Consider the following 21,506-nt stretch of genomic DNA (forward strand, 5'->3'; position numbering starts at 1 on the left):
GTACTGCCTGTTTAACACTGATATGCTGTGTGTAGTATATGGGAACAGAGATACTCTGTGTAAGGTAGGAGTACTGCCTGTTTAACACTGATATGCTGTGTGTAGTATATGGGAACAGAGATACTCTGTGTAAGGTAGGAGTACTGCCTGTTTAACACTGATATGCTGTGTGTAGTATATGGGAACAGAGATACTCTGTGTAAGGTAGGAGTACTGCCTGCTTAACACTGATATGCTGTGTGTAGTATATGGGAACAGAGATACTCTGTGTAAGGTAGGAGTACTGCCTGCTTAACACTGATATGCTGTGTGTAGTATATGGGAACAGAGATACTCTGTGTAAGGTAGGAGTACTGCCTGTTTAACACTGATATGCTGTGTGTAGTATATGGGAACAGAGATACTCTGTGTAAGGTAGGAGTACTGCCTGTTTAACACTGATATGCTGTGTGTAGTATATGGGAACAGAGATACTCTCTGTATGTGAGTGTGGTCTGTATAGCTCTGCACTGCGGGGCATAGGGCTGCTCTCTACTGCTGTGTAGCACCTTGCTGCAGTGTGTAGGAGGTGTGTACGTGAGGAGTGCAGCCTGTAGCACTCATTTGCAGGGTGTAGGATGTGTGTAACGCTGCTCTCTCTGTGTTTGTGAGGAGTGCGGGGCCACTCTGCGGCGTGCAGCTGTCCTCCCGCGCGGCCGGGCTCGACCTCTTCATCCGCGCTTAAAAAGGTCGCCGCCGCGCGCTGAAGGAGAAGCGGACGCACTGCAAAATGACCTTTTTGAAAATCCACTCTCCGCATCGAACGTGCGCAAAAAGTGTCTGCCCGTCGCGTCAGCACAGTTTTCCTCTCCTAAATAAAATATGAACAGAGGGGCCGCCGCCGCCGCCGCGTTGGTCGCGTGTTCAGCAGGCCGCCCGCTTTCCGCCTCGGAGACGCCAGCGGGCCCTCGGGGTCGTGCCGTCGCGGGTCGGCGCGCCGTCGTGTGCGGCCCGGAGGGACCGGAGAGACGCCGTGACGTTCGGTCCGTGGAGACGCACCTCCAGCTCCTTTGCCATTTTGTTTTTCGCTGAAAGGCGGAGACCGGGGAAGGTAATGGCGGTTAATGGGGAACAGTGTGTGGTCTGAGGAGAATGGAACGCCACAGGGGAAGCTGCCCCGTGCTCACGCTGGAGGAAATGCACGCCCCGTCGCAGAAACACAGATGTTTCATAAGGCAGATTAGTCATTAATGTAGTGGCACTGCTGCCCAATCTTATTTCACCCAGAAAAATCGAAACAAGGAACAGATTTGTCTCTCTCTCTCTGTCTCTCTCATATCCCTACGCTCACCCTCTTCACCTCATGCAATTGATAATTAACATTAAAATGATTAATTTAATTATAGTAACAAAATGAAGCGGAAATGAAGAATGTTGTAGCTGAAGTCACAGGTCTTTTTATCTTGGGCTTGGGTTGCAGAGGGTGACATAGGTCACATGATTTGATTCCCCCAATTTACTGGCTGCCTGGCCTACCATGTTCTTCACAACTGTGAATTTTTATTTTTATTTTTATTTTTATTTTGAATTGCCGGCGGCCTTCAGCTGTCTATTGTACTTGTGCCTGTTCTTTAACCTCTTAAGGCACAAGCCAAATTTTGCCAATCCTTGCCCATTTAGGGGGTACCCTATTTAAAGCTTTATAACTCCAGACGTGAACACCACAGAGACTTGAAAAATGGCTTAAATGAAGCAAGACATTTGTACAATTTACAATACTAACACAGATTAGTTTATATTCATAATTTTGGAAGAAATAAAGTGCCACAAATGCAATTGTTTTGACAAAAAATCCAAAATAAATTTGCACTTTTTAAGTTCGCAATGAAATACTGCGAGATTGAATATATGCAGGAGGTTAAACTATACATGTGCTAGGTCAAAAACTTCTTGACCACAAGTTCATAAAATCTAAGGGTGGATATGTAGAACTACTATAGATGTATGAAGCAAAAACTAAGCAGTGTACCCAGCATCTCCAAATCTATCCAAAATGCCTAAATTATGCATTGCTGTAAATCATAACATATCCATGTATTTCACTACAAATCAACTGTTTTGACTCAAGAAAATCACTGTTGCATAATTTTCAAATGGGAATTACAAGCTTTCAGTCAGTACAGTGGTCTAAAATAGCTAGGTGTCCAGAAACATATCCAAAATCTCTCAAATTGAATAAAATGTTTTTTGTCCATTATAAAGCATATAAATGAGCCCCTTATGAGGGTTTAAGATGAAACATTGCTATCAGATTAAAAAAATAATGCAAAAACATTGTCACACAATGCGGTACAGTACCTAAATGTGTAATAATTAACTCGTGTGTATTTCTATACTCTGTACTCTCGTATGTTTTATTGTATGGGGATGAGACAACATGAAAACAATTTTCACCCGTCCACCACGTTTTGGCAATGTTCCAGCTCTGACGTCATCACTGTTGCATGCTTCACAAAAACTTACACTTCCGTCTAACGCTTACATTACAGTGTGAAATATTTACATTATATAACATCACTAACCTATTTAAAAATACTCAATTTCAAAAAGAACGTATATAACCGAAATATTTTGAACGATAATACTTACATAGCAATGGTGAAATCTCCTCTATGTTCAGTAGATAGAGACAGAGAGACCGTATCAATTATATTGTTCTATTCGCTTCTGTTTTGCTCCAGAAAACGATGTCAGCTAGGCCTATCAGCAAACATATGGCTTAGCTATGTTCAGAAGTCCTCAATAATAATAGTATTTTCCAAGAAATTACGAAATATCCTTGAACATGTTTCGTTAGGTGCATCGTATTTGTCTGCTAACAGAGTGTGATTGCGTAAGTGAATGCTATGCTAAGAATATTTTCTGTTACGCTGACCTATAAAACGCTATTCCGAAAGCAGAATTAGACATGTTATACATCGTTAGAAAGCTTATACTCTCGCCTACCGAATAAATGAATTGTAAATCTAGTCAGACTGTACTAAAAAGGGCGACGACGCCGTAAACAACAGGTGTGGTGTTACGCACAGCTATTTTGGAAGATACCCAGGCGTCACATATGCGCCTATATTTTCCAAACGGATTGTCCAAGACAATATATGACCACGCAGTCTCAAAAGGGACATCTCTACACGTAAAACCAACAGTAAGGTTTTATATTTATTCAATATTTAGTCCCAGATATTGACTGTAGAATGACATGGTATCATTTTTAAAAACTTTTTCTCGTTTATTTCGTTATTCAGTGAGCAGCGTTTTCACTGCTGTATAGGCATATCTTAGGGCTATTGTCGGGTTTATCTTGTTGCTATGACGGAATACGATTTTTTAGTGGTGAAAGAATATTTTTATGAATGCCAAGATAGACAATATTGTCCATTATGTCAAGGGTGGGGGGTGTTTTTTAGATGAGACTGCAGGGAGGGGGTGTGTGTTAAATGAACGACGGGAGCGACAATGGTGGGGCTGCGAAACTCCGTTTTCGGCATAGTTGTCATGTATCGTCTACTAATGAAACTGAAACAACACGTTTCTGTTTTCATCTCACACTGGTTGCAGTAGCACCGAATGTTTGAGTTTAGTAATTTAGGCACGCGGGCGTGCCCACCACTAGGGGCTGTGCGCTAAGAGGTTAAAACTGGGAAACTCAAGAGGAGCGGAGCCATTTTTTTTGTATTTCTATTTTTATTTTTATTTGGAGTGGTCGGTGGCCTTCAGCTGTCTGCTGTACTTGTGTCTGTACTCCATCCCTCGGCCCTGTGAGGCTCCGCTCTACTGACGGGCTCGGCAGTACAGACGGGCTTCGCAGTACAGACGGGCTTCGCAGTACAGACAGCCTTCGCTGCACTGACGGGCTTCGCTGCACTGACGGGCTTCGCAGTACAGACAGCCTTCGCTGTACAGACGGGCTTCCCTGCACAGACGGGCTTCGCAGTACAGACGGACTCTGCTCTACAGACGGGCTTCGCAGTACAGACGGGCTTCGCTCTACAGATGGGCTTCGCAGTACAGACAGGCTTCGCTGTACATACGGGCTTCGCAGTACAGACGGACTCTGCTCTACAGACAGGCTCCGCAGTACCGACGGGCTTCGCTGCACAGACGGGCTTCGCAGTACAGACAGGCTTCGCAGTACAGACGGGCTTCGCTGCACAGACGGGCTTCGCAGTACAGACGGGCTTCGCTGTACAGACGGGCTTCGCTGTACAGACGGGCTCGGCAGTACAGACGGACTCTGCTCTACAGACGGGCTTCGCAGTACCGACGGGCTTCGCTGCACAGACGGGCTTCGCAGTACAGACGGTCTCCGCTGTACAGACGGTCTCCGCTGTACTGACGGGCCTCGCTGCACAGACGGTCTCCGCGGGAGACGGCGGCTGAGTGAGTGATAAGGCTTTTACTCCCCATCTCCGCCGCGGCGGGAGGCCAGGCTTTTACCGCCAGTCTTCATTCCTCACCGGAGCAAACCACATCCATTTTCCTGGAAGTCCACGTTGGACTGCTCGGTCCGTTTTAGTTTTTCCGTGTGTTTTTTGCGCAAATGTTTTTGTCACACTTCTAGGGCTAAAAAAAGAGGGGGGGGGAAAGAAAAAAGACATTGTTGATTACTCAGTATTGCCGTGACGTGCTTTTATCAAACAACGCTCCGCCAGTAACTTTCTCTTTTTCCGCCGCGATTATGCAAAGCTTAAGCACACAGCTCACAGGTTTGTCCCAACCCCGCTGTGTGTATATTACACAGCGCTGCACTGTGTGACCTTTTGTTAATGTTAGCATTACCATTTTGAAGAGTCCGCGTCTCACGCACACGACCACGCCGCTCGCTGCCGCTCAGACAGAACCAGCCGCTGTTTGTGAGGGCGCTGCCGTCAGAAGCACCCTACAGGTGTCTTCCTGCACGGCTCCTTTCATCCCGGGCCTGTGTTACTGCTGTGTGCTGTATGCGCTGAGAACAGTAAAGGGGAAGATCCCGGTTTTCTATTTTTCCGTGCCCCTCCAGGTTCGTACAGTTAGTCAGTTGTTCTTTCTGCCAGTCTTTCATCCATATTCATGAGCACAAAGAAGAAGAGCTTACGGTCCGGGCTGGTGAATATTTATGAAAATCCCCCCTTCATGCTCACTGTATAATGAATTGCATTTAATATTAATCTGTGCAGCTGCAGAACACAATAACGTCTCCCTTCAGAAGACGAACCGGGGTCCGAGCAGGAGGAACACCTGCCCCTCTCGGGAACAACAGAGGCGGCCCGCGGTAATCAAAGACGGCGTATTCACGCCTCTCGTCAGAGACGACGCCGCTCTCTGATTTATTGGCCCTAATGGGGGCTTGCTCATTAAAGAACTTCCCGTCATGCATTTTGCATGGGACGGCTTTTCTCTTCTGAGAGCCCCAATGTGCTGACGCCGCCTCGGGCTCTGTTTTTACACCGCCGGCCTCTGTGGGGCGCACCGCGAGACTCACGTTAGGTGTGGTCGCAGGGGGGCGGGGGGCGGGGTAGGGCGGGTATCGCGACTGACCTGAACCGGGGTGACCCGGCGTGTCCACGGGACCAAAGCGTAACGGGATCCAGCGAGACTCGGGCCGAGCGAGCGGGTCGGGAGCAGACGTCACGGGGGTCCCGTTTCCTGGGGGCCGAACTTTGCGGACTCTCTCTCCGCTCGTCGCTCCCCGTCGCCGCCGCCGCCGCCGAATCGCAGTGACAGCCGACGAACGGGCGGCGGTGCGTTGACGGTAACGCTCGCCGACAGCTGCCCACGCCGCGGTCGCACGCCCGTTCGCGGTCGTTCCGCCATCTGTCCGTCGCGCGCGTCACGTCTGAGGAGCTCTGAGCGACAGCGAGCGGACCGCCTCCCACCGGAGGTGCAGCCGCGTCACCCTGATTACTTTCAACAGCGCCGAAGAGCGGCGGCTTCAGTCGCCATTACCGCGTGTTAATCGCTGAGTGGAAACGACAGGAAGGACAGAGCGAGTGACAGCTCTCCCTGAACGCCGGCGTGAGGCGACCCGGTCGGGTCCTTTTGCGGTGGTCGGTGACGGTCGGCGCAGCCGGGCGCTTTTCGGTGTAGGGGGGAAGTCAGACTCGGCTGTGTTGGTTCAGTGTAATGCGTTGTGCACACGCTGAGGGACTGGCTTCCGGATTCGAGCTGGCAGGGGGGAGCTTTCCGCGGTGCGCAGACATGCTGGAATGTGCGCAATGCGCTAACTGGCTAGCCTTCGCCCGCCCCAGCGGTGGCAGCCCTGAGCGGGCAGCTGAGTGGTGGAACTCTCATTCTGAGCACCGTCTGTACAGTTTTAGATGGAAGTCTGTTCTTCCCTGTGCAGCTGGGACACAGAACAGCATTCAAAAAGCACTTGTGCAATCCAATTTGCCCCGGCACCAAACTGTCTTTTTAAACTCGCCTAATGAAAGTCTCATCTATCCATTCATAGTATTTGAAAGGGAAGGATTGGCAGTTGGGCTCTGATTGCTGTAAAATGGCCTCTTGTGTTGCGTTGGGCGAGTGCGGCCCGGGGAAATGGCTCCGCGTTTGGCCTGCTGGGATAGCGTTATCAGCGGCTAATTGTCGGCATCCCGCTCGTCAGGATGATTATTGTTTTGTAATTGCTTGTCTTTTTGACCCCTCGAAATGGGCGCGAGGTGTAAATATAGCTCTCTTCCCTCTGAGTGGGCGACGGCACCGAGCCCAGCTCCCCGGAGGATGCTGCCCAGCTGCCAGGTTCCTGTGCCACGGCTGGCGTTGGCACACGGACAGGCCCGCCACCCCCTCTGCGGGGAATGAGCCCGGCTCGGATAGAGGAGGGGGGGGGGGAGAGACGCTTCGACACCGAGCTCTGGGTCTTATTCAGTGTAGTGCAGGTGTCCCCGCACCCCCCCTCCTTCCCCCCTCCCTCCCCGGTGCTCCTGTTCCCAGCTGAACATAACGCTTCCAAAATGCAGGTACGGCAGCCAAGCTGTCATCTGCCTTAACCGCCAGCGCTCCCGTGGGACTTCCATTCAATTAAGAGTCGCGCGTCGCGCAGCGGCCCCGCGGTCGCTCCTCTCTCTCTTTCCCCGCCGCCTCGCGGTCGCTCCTCTCTCTCTTCCTCCGCCCCCGTGCCTGGCGTTTACGCCGAGCGCGACCGGGTGCGACGCGAGGCGCGAAAACCCCTCTCTCAGGGCCGTTTGTAGCGAGAGGCCGTCTGGGGAGATGCCCAGCGGGGACGATGCTCGCGGCCAGCTTCTGCGCCGCCGCCGCCGCCGCCTGTGTTCGCCCACGTCCGCCACGGATCGCGCGCGAGCGGGCGAGAGCCAATTAAGAGGCCGGGGCTGAGCTCCCCGACCCCGCCGAGGCGTGGGCGTCCGCGTCGGGCTCCTCGCCGCCGCCCACGGGAGTGACGCGAGCTGCGTGCCGTAACCACGGTCACAGGCGGCTGCAGGAAGCCCGTGAGCCGCGATGCACACCGTTACTGCTGGCCTTGACGGGGAGTGGGCGTGGCCGCGCTGTGAGCCCCGCTCGTTTGACCCTGTTATTTCAGCGCGGCGCTTGGAGGCTCAGGGATTTGCAGGAGTCAGTGTTCTATTAATATAGACCCTCTCAGGTGCTCTGTGGTTGGCAATTAAGGCATCTGGGGCAGCAGACCAATAAGAGCCATATGTTCCTTCTTGGCCAGGAAGACTGAAAAATGAATGTCCTTTGAAGAGCACATACAGTGAGCTCCATAATGTTTGGGACAACAGCTTTTATTTAAGAGTATTTTTATACACATTGGTTTCACCATGTAGAAATTATGGCACTTCTTATTCATTGATTATTATGGAGCTCACTGTTACCCAGAGAAACATGTTATCTTTTTATTGAATCATACAATATATAAATAAATGAAAGTTGTGATTTCTCATTCTACCATCAGTCAGTATATTTCTATGTACTTCATTATTTTCGGACCAGTTTTGGTGGGTGAGGCGTACCCCCTACGGCAGAAAGATTCGTGAATTTTTGGGGTGAAGGCACCGCTCGAGAGCGCTCGAGAAACAGCCGGGCTCCATGGCGCCATCGTCATGGAAACCGCAAAGAGAGAGCAGAACGCGCACGCTCAGATGCAGCCACCTGTGATGATCATTTAAAAATTTATTGGGAATAAGCAGACTTTCCTCTTCCTCCCCCCCCCCCCCTCAGAGGAGAGTTTTGACGAGCGGGTCCGGGGGCGGAGCTCCGTTTTCCCACAGCAGACGCGTGACATCCGAGTCTCTCCCCATTGTGTCCTCTGAAAAGCACAGCCCAGGGATCGGGTGTCTTGGAGGAGCCAGAAATAGAACCTAGATGGAATAACCAAGCAATGTAATTAACTGATGAAAAAACTATGTCCCATTGAAGACGCCGCGCAGTTGGGAAGTGGGGGCGTGGGCGTGGGGGTGGGGGGTGGGGGTGTTGGGAGGGCGGGTGGTGGATGGGGGGAGGGTTTGATTGCTCCCCCCCCCCCACAGGAATGGGCTCCTGGGCCTTGCATCATTTAATCAGATGCAACACGTGGCAGGCTGTGAGAAGACTTATAAAAGCCACTGCTGAGGAACAAAGTGTGTGGGCCAGACGCCGGTATCCAGTAACCGCATCTGTCACTGCCCCCCGGAAAAGTGCGCCGATGGAGGGCCGTCATGCGGGGGTCGGTGAATAATTTAAGGGCTAGCGCAACAAAAGAGCAATATGGCGGGCGGCCTGGGAGCCCTGCTGGCGATGACGAGGCAGCAGGCGCTCGCAGCGGGGCCCCTCCGCGCTGCCTGCTCGGGGCCAGGAGTCGCTCTCCTCCCTCGGCCCCGGTGCGCTGCTCTGTCTGCTGCTCCCGATGAGCAGCGGTCAGCTGGCGGGTCTTCTGTCTTCTGCTCCCGCTCGGTTATAATGGAGCCGCTCCAAGCCGTCAAAGGTCTGTGTGTGTGTGTGTGTGTGTGAGTGTGTGTGCGGTATCTGTTTGCGCGTGTGTGTGTGTGTGTGTGTACGTGTGTATGTGTGTTTGGGTGTGCGCGCATGTGCGCGTGCGTTCGTATGCATATCGGGATTGTAATCGCACTGTGTGATTGTGGATGCACCGTTTGTGCGTTCGCGCGTAAGACGCACAGGCCTGTGTGAATCTCTCACATAGGGGTGTGCCTGAACGTGCGAGCTCTCTCCATTCAGCTCTTTGTGCGGCCGTCGGCGTTAGCCGCTACGCGAGCCGGCCGGCGGTCCCGCACCTTTAAAAGCCGCTTCGCGTGTGGGGCGATGCGAGGAGCCAGAGAGAGAGAGAGCGACGTGCTGAAACGAGCAGAACCGCGGCGACTCCTCTCTCACCCAACACGAAATAAATGTCAACTGCCATCGCGCCTCCATAAAATGCATTCAGCGTGAACAAGTGAAAAATAAAGAAAAATCAGTTCTGCAAATACAGTTGTGCATCAGTCACATTCCTGCTTCTGAATGTGATTAAAATGTGAATTAATCATAAAGTACAGTTTCTGGTTTTTTTGTGTGTTTAAATATACCTGAATAGATCACAGCCAAATAGTCACAGTAGGTCTGGCCACCTCGACTGACCCTCGCTTCCGCTTCTCGGCCTTTCGGTGAACGAGTGTGAGCGTGTGCATTGAGCTGTGCAAAGTGATTAACAGGCCCTGTAGAGGAATGTTATCTGAGCTGTCTGCAGCTGTCACTGGTGTTCCAGTTCCTCCACTGTAGCCCCCAAGACTTTACGGATGTACCGTAACTATGGCAACCCCCGCGCTTGAAAAAATCGAGATCGGCGAGGTATTTTAGTCTGTTTGAAGTTTAAAAATAGGGATCAATTAGAACTGATGTTGTTTCTGCTTTCAGCATCAGTTATTTTATTTGGTTTCTTTCTCATGGTTTATTCCTCATTTGATTTTGCTGGCAGCATAGGCGTATAGTACGCCCCTCTCTGGTGGAGAGCCAGGCTGGGCTTGCCCTCTGAGCCACTCTCCCTGTGTGTCATTACAGTGCTATCGACTGTCTAAGCAGCAACGAAACCTCTCCACTCTCGGAATAGTGGACAGCGTGCAGCGTCTCCGAGCAACAAGCGTGGCGCCTGTCACCGGGAACACGGGGACACTGTACACTGTACCTGCTGTCATTCGGGACACGTTCCACACAAAGAGCACGCGGCCATGTCCCCGCACTGCTCACAGGGGCCATTTTACAGCCCGGCTCTCCGGCTGCACTCAGGCTGGATGCCCTGGGTTACCTGCCTGAGGACCAGCTTTTTGAGACTATATGAACAGAAGTATCTGGACACCCCTTGGGTCTGGGGCTGTTTTTAATGGTTCGGGTTAGGACCCTTAGTTCCAGTGAAGGAATATCTTAAAGCTACAGTATACAATAACATCCTAGACAATTCTGTGCTTGCAAGTTTTGGGGAAAAAGCCCTTTCCTGTTTCGGCATGACAATGCCCCGGGCACGTATAGAAATGGTTTGGTCCAGAACAATGTGGAAGAACTGGACTGGCCTGCACAGAGCCCTGACCTCGACCCCATCCAACGCCTTCGGGGACGATTGGAAGGCCGACTGCGAGCCAGGCGTAATCGCCTAACATCAGCGCTCCACCTCACTAATGCTTTTCTGGCTGACGAGGAGCAAATCTCTGCATCAGTGCTCCAACCTCTGGTGGAAATCCTCGCCAGAAGAGTGGAGGCTGTTTATAGCAGCAAAGGGGGACCAACTCCGTATAAATGCCCCTGACTTTGGAATGAGATGTTGGAAGGGCAGGTGTCTGTATACTTTTAGCTTTGTAATGTTGTGACTCTAAGCATGGGCAGTTGTCCTGGCAGCCTCAATCTGTTATTTTTTCTTGCCCAGTACCCCACTATTTTTTTTTACAATTATACAGTTGCACTGGTCCAGGTAATAGGATCCTGAAGCCTACCATCCTAATATAAGTCTTAACCCTCACTTCTCTTTAAATAGTAACCCGCCTGCTGCCCAGCTACCTGGAGAAATGTGCCCTCACCCTTTGTGTCACAATAAGTCGGTTTATTGTTTTTCTGATTTTGCACGCGAGAACCTCCGCCGAATCCGATTGGCTATCGTTGTGCTGAGCCTGAGCCGTATCTGTCCTAGGTAGCCTAAAGCAAAGTGCAGAGCTACATTGCTGGAACAATGACACTGATGTTCTGGCTTAGTACGTGTTGTCATTAGCACTGTCTCTCTCTCAGGCCACCTGGCCTCGCCCCCAGCCATAAGAGCTTTCGGCAGAGCCCAGCTCCGTTAATTTGTGACATGCGCGCGGACGCAGACCGCGCCGGCGGCCGCCATGGCGGAGAGCGGACTGGTCCGGCTAGCGGACGGAGGAGGGAGGGGAAGCTTTTTGCCGGGGTTCCGTACCCCGCAGCCTCCTCACCCCCCCGCCCGCGAACTCGCCCCGCCCCGCCCCGTCACAGCGTTCGGACAGGGGGCAGCCCCGCAGAACCGCCTCTTTTTCGTTTTCGCCGGGTTGGCGGGGCTTTGCGCGCGCGTTCCGTCGCCGACGCGGTTAATGCCCGGCCGTCCCCACAGCGGCGCACGCCGAGCGCGCATGCATTATGCATGCGCAAGATTAATCTGTCTCGGCGCTGGCCAGGATTAGAAGGCACTCCGGCGCTCCTGCTCCTTCATGCCTCTCCTTTTATTTTGTCTCTTCTACAAGGTTGTGCCTTGTGATCAGACTAATGCTGCTGTTTGTCAATTTCAATTACGGGCTCCTTTGAAGTGGTGGATCCCGCCCGGGGGAGAAATAGGGGTGGTAATATCCTTCCTGTCAATCACCCTGCGCTTTTCCCTCTGTTCCTCCCCGGCCGGCCCCAAGTGCTGCGCGGTTATTCTTTCATGGGAGTAATAATGCAAAGGCACGGCTGTCTGTTCATTTTTCAAAACTTATCGTTGTGACATTTGTAAGCTCTCGCGCCATCTGTTTTCTTTGCGTGATTCATTGCCGAGCGAGCGTTGTGCGATTCTTGGCGAATAAAAATTGAACCCACGTCGGAGCCCGTTCTGCAACAAATCCATTTACCGGCAGAAATCGTCTCCCGAAGGACCGTTTCAGTGCACGAGCAGATAAAATAAAAGGATTAGTAAACAGGTGACATGAACTGCAGGCAGGTAGCAAACTGGTAATGGAATATGGATTGATTCATTTCATAATAACTTAGAACCAGTGGTGGTAGGGTCTGGAAGGAGGAAGGAAGGGCTATGATGAATATTCTGGCCTGGAGTAACTCTCCCTTATCTACTGCTGTGTCAGCACCGTTCTGCTACCCGTGGGTTCAACTGAAGCAAGATTTTAACCCTGCTTTAAACAGATAAACAATGACTAGATGAATGTCATATCAAACGGGGTAACTGCAATTGAGTGTACTATACTGGGACTACTATTCATTTTTAAGTATTCCAGCGAGGCCTTTGAGAGTTTAAGCGCACTTGGATTTGTCCGTCTGAATCACAACTGACTTCATTAAGACTCTTAATCCATTTAAGTAACAGCAACAAGGCTACAGTTATTGACTGAGGAACTTGACTGCAATATCTCGGAAGCAGAAATTCCTCTCACTTGCAAATGAAAGCCATGAACTAGTCTTGCCCAACTGGAAATTAATTCGGAACGTCATGTTCCCCTTTTTCAATTTTGAAGCTTTATGGACTGCTATTTCTCTATTTATCTTGGGAAAAAGTTTGAGAATTGACCCCATTTTAATCCATGTATCTCAAACGCAGCAGGAGAGAGAAACGTATTATTCTCAGTTGATCTATATTTCTCAGTTCAAGAAATTGAAGGAATAGATCAAAACAGAGCACGGCTCATCGTATATGACTATTTGACCTTCAGTTGGGTCCCATTGACCAACTGGCTGAGATCTTCCCTTGAGATCGTCAGTTAGAAGACGCAGATGAGTGCGTCTGGGCTGCCCGTGGTCTCAGCACGCATCAGCAGAAAGGAGCTATGCAGAGGAGCCAGTAACCCACGGGCTGGGAAATTCATCTGACCTGAAATTTTCATCTGATCCCAAGCTAAGTGAAGGAGAGCGGGAGGCGGATTCGCGGGCGTCCTGTTTCCTGTTTTAATTCCCGAGTAAACATGGAGTCCCATCTCCCCCGGGAGGATTCGCTCCTACAAAGGCGGCTTCGCCGTTTTGAAAAAAAAAGCCGGAGTTATTAAAAAAGGCGCCCGTGCCGATTGCCGGTTACGTCAGCTCGGGGTGAGTGGGAAACTGTGAGCGGAAAACCGCCCCCCCCTCCCCAATCCGTGTCCCGCTGCGTGACGCTCGCCACCAGTCAGCCCCCATGTCCTCGCCGTCTTCACGCTAGTTCTGTTTGCTGTCGTCTTGCGTTTCGTGGCGAGCCACTCGTCGCCCGTCGGGGGCCCGTATGCGGCCTGAGTGTGAGAAGCTGGCCGAAGCTCTCGTGCGCGTGAGCCAATGGGAGCGCTCCTGACGGAGGAAAGCACGTAAGAGCGCGCACGGTGCCAGAAGTCACACAGAGATGGTGCGACTGGTCGTGGGACATGTATGTAAGGAAGGAGCAGGGCCTCTCAAACCCAGGCCTGGAGCTACACTGTGTGTACTGGTGTTCATTGCAACCCCTGAATTGCAACGAGCGACTCATCGTTGTTAATTAGTCACTTTTAATGTCTGTTGTGTTATGATTCACCCCGAGGCCACATTGTGCCAGAAATAGCTGCGAAAACCATGAATAAATATCCCATATTCACATCCTGGGACTTTTAATCAGTCAAATCAACTGATGTTTTCATTTAATGCTCTATATGGAAAATGGTTCATTTAGAAAGAGGTTAAATGCTTTGGTTGATTAAATTATAGACTGACAGGTAAAATCAGTGGGGTACTAATTGCAGAAAGCATGAACACCTGGTCAGGGAAACCATTGTGGAAAATTGATATCTGAAAATAACACTAAAGCAAATGGCAAGAAGCCAGATCTGTACTGTGATGATGAATTTAATTTAGAACTTAAAGGCATACTATGCATTATTTTTTAGCTGCGGTCGGTTGGTTGGTCGGTCGGCCGGTCGGTCGGTCGGTCGGTCGGTCGGTCGGTTAGTCCACAAAACTGTCCCACCCCGTAGCGGCCACAGTTTTCGCCCCAGGAGGCTGACATTTGGCATGGAGGTTGGTCATGACCGAAGGTAGAGCTGAGTAACTTTCAGGCCGATTGACCAAGAGGGTGTGGCGATTGGCGTTGGCTTATCACAAAGCGCGCATCTAACTCCCAAATGGATTCGCAGATTTGCACAAGATTTTGTGGAAAGGTTGGTCATGAGCCAAAGAAGAGGTCACGTGTTTGTGTGAGGGTGTGTGCGTGGATGCATGCATGCAGAAAAGCATGCCATGGCTAGAAACATCCCAAACACATTTTAGAATAACAAATTCAGGTAAAGATGCATGAATTCCATGAAAATGCTTAAGAGTGTGCTAGTGCATAATCGATGTGCGTTAACATGCTTCTTTTATTATATTTTCAAGGTAAGAATCCTGCATAGTATGCCTTTAAGCAGATGTTTTCAACAGCCTTAATTGGTCAAGAAATTGGCTGCAACAAAAGCCAGCATACACAGTGGTCCTCCAAGGTCAGAATCGACAACCCCTGTGCTAGAGATTTCAGATTTCTATACTGTAGCACAGAAAGCTCTCTCTCACTCTCACTCTCTTGCTGTCATTCTCTCTCTCTCTATCTCTCCCTCCATTTCTTTCTCCCCTCCCCTTTTTCTTTCTCTGCTTTTCGCTCGAGGCACACAGATGTCAGTGGCTAAATTACCATTTGGAGCTCCTCTCCTTCAGTTTATTTATGAATACCATTTGTCATGAACCCAGGGTTTATGAGGCTGCACTGAAATGAGAGATCCATTTTCCTACTCGTAGAAAGAGAGAGAGAATGAGAGAGAGAAAGAGAGAGAGGGGGCACAGAGAGAGGAGAAAGGAAGAGGATAATTAAGCATTAAGCAGACAGGAATGCGGTGGGACTACCAAACTTGTGTCTCTCTGCTTTAGGATAAGTGACCACAGCTGCTCTCTTTGCATTTCCCGTGTAACGAGAATGCCACAGCAGCATTAGTGTGCATTGGGAAGTCTCAGTGGATGCAGTTCGTGTTATTACTGGAGTAATTGTAGTGTAGGGCCCCTGAGGAACCACAGTGGCTGGAGTTTATGCTCAGAGCCCTGGGCCGGAGGGCAGAGCTCTCCCATCAAGGCTGGTGTGGGGGTTGGGCAGGGGGGGGGGGGCTGTGGAGCCAAATCAGCACTTTTTATTTTGGTCCTAAATGGGTTACCTGCCTGTGCACTCAGCTGAGCTGAGTAATGCTGTGTCTGTAAACAGCCCCCAGAGCAGCAATTAAAGCGCGCTCTCTCTCCAGACAGCCAATCACAAGAGCCCGGAGGAGAGGGGGAGAAACGGAGCCAAGATAGCGCGGCGCGGGCCTCCTACGGACCGGCACTTACATTACTGTCACCGCGATATTAAACACCCGCTCCATTCGCTGGATGCTCCCTTCGCCGCTCTCTCTCCCTCTCGCGCGTCTGAAGAGCGAGCGAGCCGAGCGAGGAGAAGCGCCCCAGGATAATCCTGTCGAGTTAAATATACATAAACGCGCAGCCACCAGCAAAGCGCTCCAGCTGATCGTACTCCTTTTAACTCTCTCCTCCAGCTGAATCAGACGCTGCGCCCCGTATCGCAGCGTGCCGTGGATTGGGACTTCGTTCTGACCTCGCGTTCCGGGCCCGGATTACGCAAGTCCGAAATGCGTCAGGAGGAACGCGTGGAGACGTGTTTTACGCGTCTGATGAAGGTTGTCGTTCGGGAGGGGGGGCTTAGGCTGGGAAAAAACGTGGCTTTCGGCAACGTCCCGATGACATTATGGGGGAGTCGCTCTGGGTCTCATAGACGATTCGGAACAAGTGGGGGACTTGAGTGTGAACCCATCTAACACACATCACCACCCCTCACACGGTACATGTGTGTGCACGCACGCACGCACACACACACACACACACGCACGCATGTACACACTAGTGTCCCGCCGCACACAGGCAAGCAGCTGCATACACACACACACACACATACGCGCACGCACGCACACACACACCATGTTCACGCCGGTGCCAGCCGCACACAGGCAAGCAGCTGCATACACACACACACGCACGCACACACACACGCATGCTCACGCCGGTGTCCAGCCGCACACAGGCAAGCAGCAGACCGGAACAGACCGGCTTTCTGTGTGAGTGCCCAGCGAGCCCGGCTCCCCCTCAGCGCTGCAGTGACGCTGTCTTTTTATAGCTAACTGTTTATGATGTTCAAAGGGGCGGGCGAGCCCCAGGGGCGGAGCGCGGGTTCCACACCGCCATCTGCGCTCCCGACAGCGCCGCCTCGTCATCTCCACGGGCGCCGAGAGGGGGAAGACGGACGGAGGGCAGTAAGACTCCTCCCCTCTCGGTCAGCCTCTCCGACGAACGCCTTACCGCCCCGGTCACACACCGCTGACCGTTTGTCCAATCACAATCGGCCGCCGTTTAGCAGGCCGGAAACGAATCTCCGAAACACAGGGTGGATAGATAGATGAAGGGGCTCTGTAGTGTAAGAGTAGGCGATTGGAGGGCGGGAGAAGGCGAAGGCTCGTATTAACTCTGCGTCCGGTTATAATGCTCTGAGTCCGCCCCCCAGCCTCCAGGGCCGAGTTAGTTTCAGAGGCCTGCGAGTTTATAATTGATAAGCGCAATTAGGGGAGATGCGCAACATTTCTCCGGGTGAAGATCGGTCTTAATAAGCTTCCTCAGATAAATGCGCGGATGTCATCCTCTGCAGCCACCCACATTACGAACGCTAATGATGTTATATGGAGGGGACCTTCCAAACAGTTTTTGGGAGGTTGCTTCTTCCTGGGCTGTTGCACAGGTGAGGAGAGAGGAAACTCGCCCTCGTTTATCGCCATTAGCCGGCTAATGGCGCTTTGCGTTTGTAATGACATTCCCCGTTAATTCAATCAAACTGTTTACAACAACTCGCCCTGTCAAGGAGATTTCTCAAGCCTCCCTGTGAGGTTGCCATGGTAGCAATCTTTGTTTAATTATCTGATGATTTTAGCTGCGGAGGAGGAAGCGTTTGGACCGGAGCTCTTGTGTCTGTGGGGGGGGGGGGGTGAACGCGGGTTCCGTGTAAACCCGGGTGACTCAGTGGCGGTTGATTCCGTGCGGGGCCCTGTGCGTCCCTCTCTGCTGGAAAAGCGCGTTAGCACGACTGTCTTCGTCAGCCTCGCGCTCCGTAATGCTGTCTGTCAGTTTCGCGCGGCGAAGGCGTACAGGTGCGCTTTCTAACAGCGAAACCAAACGAAGCGTCGTTCTGCCGCACCTGAGCTCCGTGCGTTATCTATGGCTTGTGTTTCGCCACGCTGACAGCCACCTGCTCGCTGTTTCAAGCTTCGCAAATATCCTGCAGCACAATTACTGTTTATTTTCGTCTGCATTTGTCGATAAGTGGTTCACAGTGTGCTCACTTGTTCTATCAATACTGTTTCACTATAATTTGTATAAAATAGGCCGTCACACAATATTCTTATTACTGTGCAAATTCCATGTTCAGACACCATATTGACATTGTTTTTTTGTCTAATTTATACCCTATTTACAAATAATGCTTTAATTGCACAGCTACTAAATTTGTCATGTTTTAGTAAATTTAAAGTTCTTACATATGAACTGGAGGATTTTGTAGGTGATGAAAGGTGAAAGAGAAAGGTGATGTGGATGAATAACAGAGTTGAGCGTGCATGTGTGTGTGGTTTGTTTAGGGAAAAGCACATTAGCAGGTGAATAATGGCGTTTAGTTGTGGGGGTCAGGCAGTGGGGCTGCTGCAGTGCCTGTGTGTGTATGCAGGTCATGTCCTCTAACCCCCTCCCCCTCACCCCCTTTGGCTCAGTCCTGCACCCAGCAGTGTCTCCTTCCTGCTAATAATGAAATATGGTCCAGTAAATAACCCTGCTCTCACCCCCCCTCCCGCCCCCTCTCCAAAAAGCCTTCCTGACACAGAAGAGAAAGGCATGGAGAGAAGCTTGTTATTATGCCCACTTCACTTTGTAACAGCTGAATGTAATTTATTTGAGTATTTCTGTTGAGGTTTGCAGTGCCTCCAACCTGCATCTGTCAGGCTGGTAATGAAGTAAGAGAGAGTGTTTGTCTGTGTGAGAGTGTCAGAGAGAGAAAGAGAGGGGGAGAGTGGTGTTTGTGTGGAAGTGTGTGAGGTTATGTATGTGTACGTACAGTAGTGTGTATGTGAGAGGGTTTGTATGTATATGTGTGTGAGAGAGAAAGAGAGAGTGTGTATGTGTGTGAGTATATGTGTATGTGCATGTATGTATGAGAGGGTTTGTTTGTGTGTGTCTATATGTATATACTGTATGCAATTGCGTATGTGAGAGGGTTCATATGTGTGTGTGTACAGTATGTGTTTAAGAGAGAAAGATACTGTGTGTGTATATATGTGTATATGTATATACTGTACGTGAGAGGGTTTGTGTGTGTGTGTGTGCGTGTACAGTATGTGTTTAAGAGAGAAAGATACTGTGTGTGTATATATGTGTATATGTATATACTGTACGTGAGAGGGTTTGTGTGTGTGTGTGTGCGTGTACAGTATGTGTTTAAGAGAGAAAGATACTGTGTGTGTATATATGTGTATATGTATATACTGTACGTGAGAGGGTTTGTGTGTGTGTGTGTGCGTGTATATGTGTGTGTATATGTATATACTGTGTATGTGGGAGGGTTTGTATGTGTGTGTGTGTGTGTGTACAGTATGTGTGAGAGAGAGAAAGATACTGTGAGTGTGAGAGAAAGAGAGAGTGAGACAGGGAGAAGTACACCACTCAGCTGTCGTGGCTCAGGCCGGCTTTATCTGCTCCTCACAGCTCCCCTCTCAGAATGCCATCCCCGTGTCTCCAGTAGGAAGTGTGACCCTGCAGATTAGACACAAAGGCAGCTCTCCACAATTATACTCAAATGTCCAGGGGATGTTCTTCCTGCACAAAAGCCATTGTTTACAGCCTCTTTCCTGCTATATTTAGTTGCTGGTACTTTATTGATCCTGTGATTGATTTGACAGTTTTAGTTAAACAATTTTGCCACACACCCCACCTTTAAGTAGCGAGTTGTCCGTTGCAATGGAGGTTTTATAATGTGAGACTGTTGTGTGGAACCCGCTGTGAGGGATTCTCCATTCACACCACCGATCCCGCATCCTTTGCCCTAGCTGTGTCCTTCTGCCGTTGGGTAACTTTAGCTCAGGCTGACTGGGGCTCCCTTAACCCTTCACGGTGTGAGATAAGACATATATGTGATTAGAATGTTCTTAGCTGAACATTCTGGTGCTGATGTAACAATCACTACTGGTAATTGAAAACAGTGGAGTTCTAGAACACTGACTTCGAATTCTGAAAAAAAAAAAAGCATTCTAAAAAACCTACTCTACAGAGGGTTAGATGTTTCTGCTGAGGTCAAAGCTCCATCAAGCAGCCATCGGACTGAAAGGCAGTGGAAATGGAGCTGCCCTGTGGTCTGGTGTATGTGTGTGGAAGGTGAGTGAAGTTCTGCATGAGAGAGCAGGCCTCTGACCACACCCCCCGCCCCACCTCTGTCCCTGCAGGACTCCGCCCAGGAAGGGGTGATCACCAGGGACATCCACCGCACCTTCCCCGCCCACGACTACTTCAAGGACTCGGACGGCGACGGCCAGGACTCGCTCTACAAGATATGTAAGGTGAGGACCCTGGGAGAGCGGGGCTCCGCTGCCCGTTCGGCGGTAGACCTGCGCGCGTTACGGGCGCCCTCTCACCCCGGACCAGGAAGCGTTCGGGCTGACTGACGCTCAGCGGGCGCGGTCGCCAGCCTGCTTGTTTCTCTGCCTCACAACGTTTCTTCCATCAGACGGCCTCTGCTGACCCTCAGTTCTCCGCTGTTCTCCAGCATACTGGGCACAGGCGTAACTGCAGTGAGCTTGTGCTAATAGCTCACTGTGCACCCCCGTATCTGAAGGCTAACGGTGGCGATGAGACCGAAAGCTGGAGCTTCCAGAAAGCGTCGGCTTCTGCTCATAGGGAGCTTGCTAGCCAGCTTGCGCGAGTCCTGCAGAATCCATTGAGAAGCTCCAAGTGATATCACAGAGATTTTCGGTCTCCTGCTAGGGGACGGCCAATCCCAGACTTTTCTGTCTTAATTTTTCTCACAGTTATTTTTGGTTTTCCCGGGAGCTCAGGTCTTGCGTCTAGACCAGTCTGGGCTTCTGAGGCCATCACACGACTACGATATGTCGTCGTTTATTTGGAGGGAGGCTGCGTGTTCATTGGGGAACTAGAGGGAATTGCATCAGTTCAGCCGGTAGACGTATTCCAGCTCCTCTTCCGTTTTCTGTTTGTAATGGTCTGAGCACAACAACCTGACCAAATCCCAGCATGCATCTGTGTTTCACTGTGGGATTTACTTCAGTCTGACCTTTCCTTTAAACCCCTCTACATGAAACACATTATATTTAAGCCCATGGCCTTGTGGGTGACTGCGTGGCTGGAGCTGCTGTTTGAAGGGGAAGGTCTATAGCAGGGTGCTGGCTCTGTTCTCTGTTGTTCAGTGTGCCTTTGAAAGAGGGCTTAAAAACCCATCCATCTCATGATTAAAGCCACTTTAATTACTCAAAAGGCTTTCACATGGGCAAATTGTAGCAACCATTTGCTTACCGTGAATATAGCTTTAAGCATTAATGCCCATTTTGTTTTTTGTTTGGACGCATATGTTGTTTGGACGCATATGGGGCTATGATATCTTCGTTCCGTTTATGAAAGCATTAAATAATGCAGCTTTTATGGAGAGTGTGTGTGTGTCTTTGTGGGTGTGTGTGTGCGTGCGCGTGTGTGTGTGGAATGAGTTTTTAGTGTTCATTTGCTAATGTCTGCTGTGTGAGTTACATTGCTAATTTGCCGGCGTTTGTTGTGGCTGCTTCTAAGAGAATCAATTGGAGGTCAGTTATTGGTTGCTGAAGAGGCAACATTCAGTTTTTCATTGATCGGACTCAGCAGCGATGCCGAGCGTTTGCGTCTGTGTGCGCGGGCGCGTGCGCGGCGTTTAGGACTTTACTCGGACGTAGCGGCGGGCCTGCGTGCCGCTGAACGACCCCTGTCCCCGCGGGCGCGATACACAACCCCGGCCACGATACACAACCCCGGCCACGATACACTACCCCGGCCACGGTCAACGATGTCTCTCCTGTGTGTCTCAGGCCTACTCCGTCTACGACGAGGAGATCGGATACTGCCAGGGGCAGTCCTTCCTGGCGGCCGTCCTGCTGCTGCACGTGAGTCTCCGGCTGTCCCGTCCCGCTCTGGGAGTGTGGGGGAGGGGTGGGGGAGGGGTAGGGGGGGGGGGTAGGGGCAAAGGGAGCCGTATCAGTATCCCTCCTTCAGCAAATGGGATA

General features: G+C 50.8%; 1 protein-coding gene across 4 annotated transcripts in view; it reads left to right on the forward strand.

Annotated features, from left to right (window-relative positions):
• The window catches only part of rabgap1l (RAB GTPase activating protein 1-like), a 97,698-nt gene that overhangs the window by 38,781 nt on the left and 37,411 nt on the right, over positions 1-21,506 (forward strand). For all 4 annotated transcript variants that reach the window (XM_064331340.1, XM_064331343.1, XM_064331342.1 and 1 more), the window contains exons 14-15: positions 19,689-19,802; positions 21,312-21,386. In XM_064331340.1, coding sequence (XP_064187410.1) covers positions 19,689-19,802; positions 21,312-21,386 — 189 coding nt within the window. The remainder of the gene's footprint in view (positions 1-19,688; positions 19,803-21,311; positions 21,387-21,506) is intronic.

Source organism: Anguilla rostrata, chromosome 4 (assembly GCF_018555375.3).
Source record: "Anguilla rostrata isolate EN2019 chromosome 4, ASM1855537v3, whole genome shotgun sequence".
Lineage (NCBI taxonomy): Eukaryota > Metazoa > Chordata > Actinopteri > Anguilliformes > Anguillidae > Anguilla > Anguilla rostrata.